At 39.6% G+C, this 7,500-nt stretch overlaps 1 protein-coding gene across 1 annotated transcript in view; it reads right to left on the minus strand.

The window, feature by feature from the left end:
- Positions 1-7,500, minus strand: part of myo16 (myosin XVI) — a gene marked incomplete at both ends in the record, with an annotated part of 362,367 nt that overhangs the window by 255,633 nt on the left and 99,234 nt on the right. The window contains one exon of the mRNA XM_084314410.1: positions 5,976-6,119. Coding sequence (XP_084170536.1) covers positions 5,976-6,119 — 144 coding nt within the window. The remainder of the gene's footprint in view (positions 1-5,975; positions 6,120-7,500) is intronic.

Below are 7,500 nucleotides of genomic sequence, written 5' to 3' on the forward strand. Positions count from 1 at the left end.
CAAAGCACTGAGGGTGGAGATGCTCAAGCCGTCATCAATCATGTCGTACAATAAATTCATGAACGGCGTCGACCAGCTGGATCAAAACCTCTCGTACTATCCGGTTACACGTAAGACTGGAAAGTGGACCAAAAAGTTTGTGATGTATCTGATCCAAATATGTATGTTCAACGCTTTTGTCTTACAAAAGCAGGCACCCACAAGGGCATTACTACAACCTCTTCCGGTTCACCAGGGCTGTGGCGCGGACCTACACAGGGGGTCAGGAGAAGAAGATTCCTGGGGTGACAGGGGAGATGGAGGCGGAGGCGGAGGCATGGGGTGGGGGTGAGGAGGAGGCAGGGGGTGGGGATGAGGAGGAGGCAGGGGCTGAGCAGGTGGGGCGTGATGGGCAGCGCGACCCTAGGGCCCCACCGGGGGACCCGCAGAGCAGATTAGTGGGTGGCTTTGTGAAGCATGTAATGGTTGCATACAAAGCCACCCACAAGCAAAAGCTACCGTGTAGGAAATGTCGGGTCTGCAGTAGGCATGGCCTCAGGAGTGAGACCAGATATTTTTGCACATCGTGCAAAGTCCCCCTGCATCGTGACAAATGCTTCGCTCTGTACCACACAAAGAGGGATTTCTCTAAATAGTTTCTTTATTAGTTGTCATACAGAAGTACAGACTACTTCTAAATAATCCGGCACACAGAAGTACAGATTACTTCTAAATAATCCATCATTGTGTGATACAGACAGAACCATGTGTACCGGTACATAGTATAGCTAGCTGAGAGTAGTATAGTATAGTATAGTATAGTATAGTATAGTATAGTATAGTATAGTATAGTATAGTATAGTATAGTATAGTATAGTATAGTATAGTATAGTGTATGGGTAGTTGCACTGTGTTCTGTACAAGACAAATGCGTTGAACACATGTATTTGGGCCACGGTTGTCGATATTGCATAGGCATGTTTGGACCACTTGCAGATGAGACGTTATGTTAGCGATCTAGCTGTGTCGACTCCATTCATCATTTGCATTGTGTGTGTATATAGTTTATTTTTTTTATTTATCTTTTTCCCCCCTCATTTTTACCGTTTGCACAGAACCAATGGTTGCTGACAGTCACCCAGTTTATAAAAGTATATACTGTAGGTAACATACCACACTTTTCTAATGCAGTCCATTGGCCTCTTATTTATATACTTTGGAAGCATGTATTGGATATTTTTTGGTCCACAGATCATCTGGCGATTCATCCATTTATCAATGGACAATGCAGTCATCGATGCGAGAGACCAAGTAAGATATGCCCTGTAGTTGATCATGTGACGTGCCTGTACTGTGAATGTTACCAGCAAACTTCTAAATGCACTGAAACAATGGTTGGTTATCCTCCAGTGTTCACTTTTCATAAGGTATTGTCTTGGTAAATTACCATAATCCTATACTGTGAATGTTACCAGCAAACTTCTAAATGCACTGAAACAATGGTTGATTATCCTCCAGTGTTCACTTTTTATAAGGTATTGTCTTGGTAAATTACCATAATCCTATACTGTGAATGTTACCAGCAAACTCCTAAATGCACTGAAACAATGGTTGGTTATCATCAGCCAGTGTTCACTTTTTATAAGGTATTGTCTTGGTAAATTACCATAATCCTATACTGTGAATGTTACCAGCAAACTTCTAAATGCACTGAAACAATGGTTGATTATCCACCAGTGTTCACTTTTTATAAGGTATTGTCTTGGTAAATCACCATAATCCTATACTGTGAATGTTACCAGCAAACTTCTAAATGCACTGAAACAATGGTTGATTATCCTCCAGTGTTCACTTTTTATAAGGTATTGTCTTGGTAAATTACCATAATCCTATACTGTGAATGTTACCAGAAAACTCCTAAATGCACTGAAACAATGGTTGGTTATCATCAGCCAGTGTTCACTTTTTATAATGTATTGTCTTGGTAAATTACCATAATTTTATACTGTGAATGTTACCAGCATATGTGTCTAATGCACAGCAACAATGGTTGAAATAAAAATGTTCATTTCATCAAAGTTTCAAGTTTTCTGCATTGTAAAGTATTCTGTATTTTATAATAATGTTTTCTGGACCTACACCAGTAGTTATAACTTACTTGTTTGTTAGCGCCAGGCATGGTGGTTGATAAGGTAGTAGTATTTCCAAGTGAAACTAATTGATATATTATCAATACAAGCTATTATTACTTTATGAATGTGTTTATCATGTATGGATGAATAAATTGGAAAACAGGTAGGTACAGAGCAACACAGTGTCTACAACACGGGAGCAGATGATGCACAGTACATGGATGAGAAACAGTCAAAATGTTTTTTTTTGTTTATTGCATGCACATGATCTATAATACCTGATCGGTACAATATCTACTAACCTGATCAATACAATATATTCCCACCTGATCGATATAATAGTATTACTGCATTTCAAGTTTGTCAGTCAGTCGGACTGTCAATCAAACAATAAATCAATCAAACAATAAAACAATCTATCAAACAAACCATCAAACATTCAATCAATCAAACAATAAAACAATCTATCAATCAAACAATAAAACAATGTATCAAACAAACCAATAAAACAATCTATCAAACAAACCAATAAAACAATATATCAAACAAACCAACAAAACAATCTATCAAACAAACCAATAAAACAATCTAACAAACAAACAATAAAACAATCTATCAAACAAACCAACAAAACAATCTAACAAACAAACCAATAAAACAATATATCAAACAAACCAATAAAACAATATATCAAACAAAAACAATCTATCAAACAAACCAATAAAACAATATATCAAACAAACCAATAAAACAATCTATCAAACAAACCATAAAACAATCTATCAAACAAACCAATAAAACAATCTATCAAACAAACCAACAAAACAATCTATCAAACAAGCCAACAAAACAATCTATCAAACAAACCAATAAAACAATCTATCAAACAAACCAATAAAACAATCTATCAAACAAACCAATAAAACAATCTATCAATCAAACAATAAAACAATCTATCAAACAAACCAATAAAACAATCTATCAAACAAACCAATAAAACAATCTATCAAACAAACCAATAAAACAATCTATCAATCAAACAATAAAACAATATATCAAACAAACCAATAAAACAATCTATCAAACAAACCAATAAAACAATATATCAAACAAACCAATAAAACAATCTATCAATCAAACCAACAAAACAATCTATCAAACAAACCAATAAAACAATCTATCAAACAAACCAATAAAACAATCAAACAAACCAATAAAACACTCTATCAAACAAACCAATAAAACAATCTATCAAACAAACAATAAAACAATCTATCAAACAAACCAACAAAACAATCTATCAATCAAACAATAAAACAATCTATCAAACAAACCATCCATCCATCCATCCATCCCAGTCTAAATTGCTTTATAACACGTTCAGTACCTATTATCACCCGGGCGGCGCACCGTTCATAAAAAGGCCAGTAACTCCTTTTCTAAAGAATCCACTTGGATTTTTACCTGTGTTGACCTTTTTTTAACTTGTAATTGTGAACGAACGAAGACATGCAGAAACAAACGTTTTTTTTCATTGTGTACATCAACTCGTCGTCGTCAAATGAGCCAAACCATTTCCCCATAGTTATAATATAAAATATAGAAATAGCTCCGCTAAGATCATGAGATATGCTAGAATCGCCCAGGAATCCTGGCAATGCACAGTCATTTCCGGATTTCTGGCCGGCATTCAAAGTGTTAATGAACAGGCTGTGTGGCGTGTTGTGTCAGATGACTTGTGACAAGACTATGAGAACTGTTGGATCTCATCCTTGTGTCATGAAAGGACCCCTGCATTGATACATCCTTGTGTCGTGTAAGGACTAGGGATGCACTGATCCCAATTTTTCAGTCCCGATACCGATACCTGGGCTTTGGGTTTCGGCCGATACCGAGTACCGACCAGATACCCATTGTTCAATTAATAAACTGTATGCCTCACTGTGTGAAAGAGACTGGGATCATTCTTTTGTGCAAGGCAACATCAGGCTTGACTTAAAACATTACTTTCCTAACTTAGTGAAACTAAATGTAACAAATTAACACATAGATATAAATTATTTTATTTATTATTATATAATATTATTATAAAAAAAAATGTATTAAAGTTAATTTTTTTATCAGAGTTCTTTTTTTTTATATACCCAATCCAGCTATTTTAGTCAGTTTATCAATATCAGATCGGTGCATCCCTAGTAAGGACCCTCCCCCCAATTTGATTGTCTTTGGCACTTCCACCCGAGAAGATGTTTGTTGTTATATTCGTCCAGAATTCCTCAACTATGATTGATGATGAAGCCTATGATTAGAGTAGTCGCTCATAATATTCTCTCAGCGTGCAGAATTCTGGTGAAATGAAACGGACCCCCTGGAACCTCCTCCCATGATGCCCCGTCGAGAACCGCTGCACTGGAACAGAACGCCGCTTGGTCGTTTGAGATGAGTGGAATGTTCTATCTATTCTAGATACTGGTCCAAAAGAGAATTCATCACGCGTGACTGATTCAGTTTAAAAATATCCCCCAGTACAATCGAATTAGCAAATTATTTGCTGCTTGTAATTGCACGGATCAGTGAGCCACAATCGTGTACGTGTTTGTGTGCATATATCTCTCTCTTGTGTGTGCGCATGTGTGTGTGTGCGTGTGTGTGTGTGTGTGTGTGTGTGTGTGTGTGTGTGTGTGTGTGTGTGTGTGTGTGTGTGTGTGTGTGCGTGCGTGCGTGCGTGCGTGCGTGCGTGCGTGTGTGCGTGCGTGCGTGCGTGCGTGCGTGCGTGCGTGCGTGCGTGCGTGCGTGCGTGCGTGCGTGCGTGCGTGCGTGCGTGTGTGTGTGTGTGTGTGTGTGTGTGTGTGTGTGTGTGTGCGTGTGAGTGTGTGTGTATGTATGTATGTATGTATGTATGAGGGCCGGATTAACGAGCGGGCTGTTTGGGCCGCGGCCCGTGGGCCTCCCTCTAGTGACGAGGGGCCTCCATTTTTTTTTTTTTTTATTATTTTGGAGATCGATGTCATACTGTGACACTGAAATGAAAAAATATTTCATCAACTAAAATATTTAGTCAACAAAAATATTTCATCAACTAAAATATACACACCCCGCGCCTCTCCCTGCTGTCTGCAAGTGGTTAATCTTGAGTTTCCGACCCCCCAGTAAGCTAACTAACAATGCAGGCTTACCTGTAGCCTATGCCTGATATGTGGTGCGAAATTTGCGAACAACGATTACTGTCATTTTGATTACTGTAGTTTGCCTGGTATGTAGCCTTGGTTAGTGGCTGCCCCACCAATGTTTTACATATAAAAACACCACTGTGCGTGCGTGCACGTGTGTGTGTGTGTGGGGGGGGGGGCCTCCACAAGAGTCTGGCCCAGAGGCCTCTGTGTGTGTGTGTCTGTGTGTGTGTGTGTGTCTCACCACTAACAGCAGCAGCACTACATCAGCATGTTGTGTGTGTGTGTGTGTGTGTGTCTGTGTGTGTGTGTGTCTCACCACTAACAGCAGCAGCACTACATCAGCATGTTGTGTGTGTGTGTGTGTGTGTGTGTGTGTGTGTGTGTGTGTGTGTGTGTGTATGTATGTATGTATGTATGTATGTATGTATGTATGTATGTATGTATGTATGTATGTATGTATGTATGTATGTATGTATGTATGTATGTATGCATGCATGCATGCATGCATGCATGTATGTATGTATGTATGTATGTATGTATGTATGTATGTATGTATGTATGTATGTATGTATGTATGTATGTATGTATGTATGTATGTATGTGTGTGTGTGTGTGTGTGTGTGTGTGTGTGTGTGTGTGTGTGTGTGTGTGTGTGTGTGTGTGTGTGTGCGTGTGTGTGTGTGTGTCTCACCACTAACAGCAGCAGCACAACATCAGCATGGTCACACGCACACGCCACGTGCAGCGCCGTCCACAGGTCCTCGTCCTGCAGGTTGACGTTCAGCCCGCGCTCCATCAGCAGCTCCGCTGCAAACACGTTGTCGTGACGCGCGCACTGAGAGACACACACACACACATGAACATTAATGTGACGCGCACACTGAGGGACACACACACACACATGAACATTAATGTGATGCGCACACTGAGGGACACACACACATAAACATTAATGTGACGCGCACACTGAGGGACACACACACACACATAAACATTAATGTGATGCGCACACTGAGGGACACACACACACACATAAACATTAATGTGATGCGCGCACTGAGGGACACACACACACACATAAACATTAATGTGACGCGCACACTGAGGGACACCAACACACACATTAATGTGACACGCGCACTGAGGGACACACACACACATAAACATTAATGTGACGTGCACACTGAGGGACACACACACACACATTAATGTGACGCGCACACTGAGGGACACACACACACACATCAATGTGACGCGCGCACTGAGAGACACACACACACATTAATGTGACGTGCGCACTGAGAGACACACACACAAACGATTTTCAAAGTGATTTTTCTTGTGTGTGTTGCAGCTTGAATGTTACCTTCCAAAAGAGAGCAGACTCATGCATGTGCTAGAAGTATAATAAATAGCCAATTACTTTAGGTATGCAATCATCAAAAATAAACAAAAAATGTTTACCCGATGCAAGGTTAAAAGGTGGTGATATTAATTTATTCCATAATGAGTTGATTTAAAAGATGGTGGTATTCATTTATTTCATAATTCCTTAATGTGGGTTGATTTAACCTCTACAGAATGTATGAATTAATGTTGCGTTATTTTTTTCAAATATAGCCAAGAGTAAAGACCCTAACCCTGTCAAAACAGCAGTCAGTGTATATTTTCAGCACTACGTTTGTTTACCAAAGATTTTAAGTGTTAACAGGTTAATAGTGAAATATGAGTTTATAGAAATCTCAGCGCATCGTGTCGGAAAAAGTCGCTTATTGACACGAGGACTTGGCGCAACCTAACTTGAGTGTAGTCTTTTGAGAGAAGAGACCCGGGCTTTCGATGGGCTTTAGAATAAAAGAAATACACTTCCCAGCTCACGCCAGCCCCTGTCAATCATCTGACTTTTAGCATGAAGCTTTTTTCATTCTCTTTTTTTCGGGATCATATCTCACGGGTGGAAGAAACCTGAACGTTATTGCCATAAAATAGAACGCAGTTCGTTTCTCTACCTTCCTTGAACGTCTAGCAAAAACGGCGTAGCAATCTGATGAAAATGTCGGAGAAATTACATTATAAAAAAGTAACTGTACTTAGAGTAGATTTCATTTACGGTTGTTGCTGCCCTGTCAGGGGCGCCTGGTGGTACTAAATCCAGATTGAACTCTGCCATTGGAAAGGGGAGATTTGGCCCGATCCACAGATGTGTGATTTGGCCA

The sequence above is a fragment of the Notolepis coatsorum genome (genome assembly GCF_963971535.1).
Source record: "Notolepis coatsorum genome assembly, chromosome: 5".
NCBI lineage: Eukaryota > Metazoa > Chordata > Actinopteri > Aulopiformes > Paralepididae > Notolepis > Notolepis coatsorum.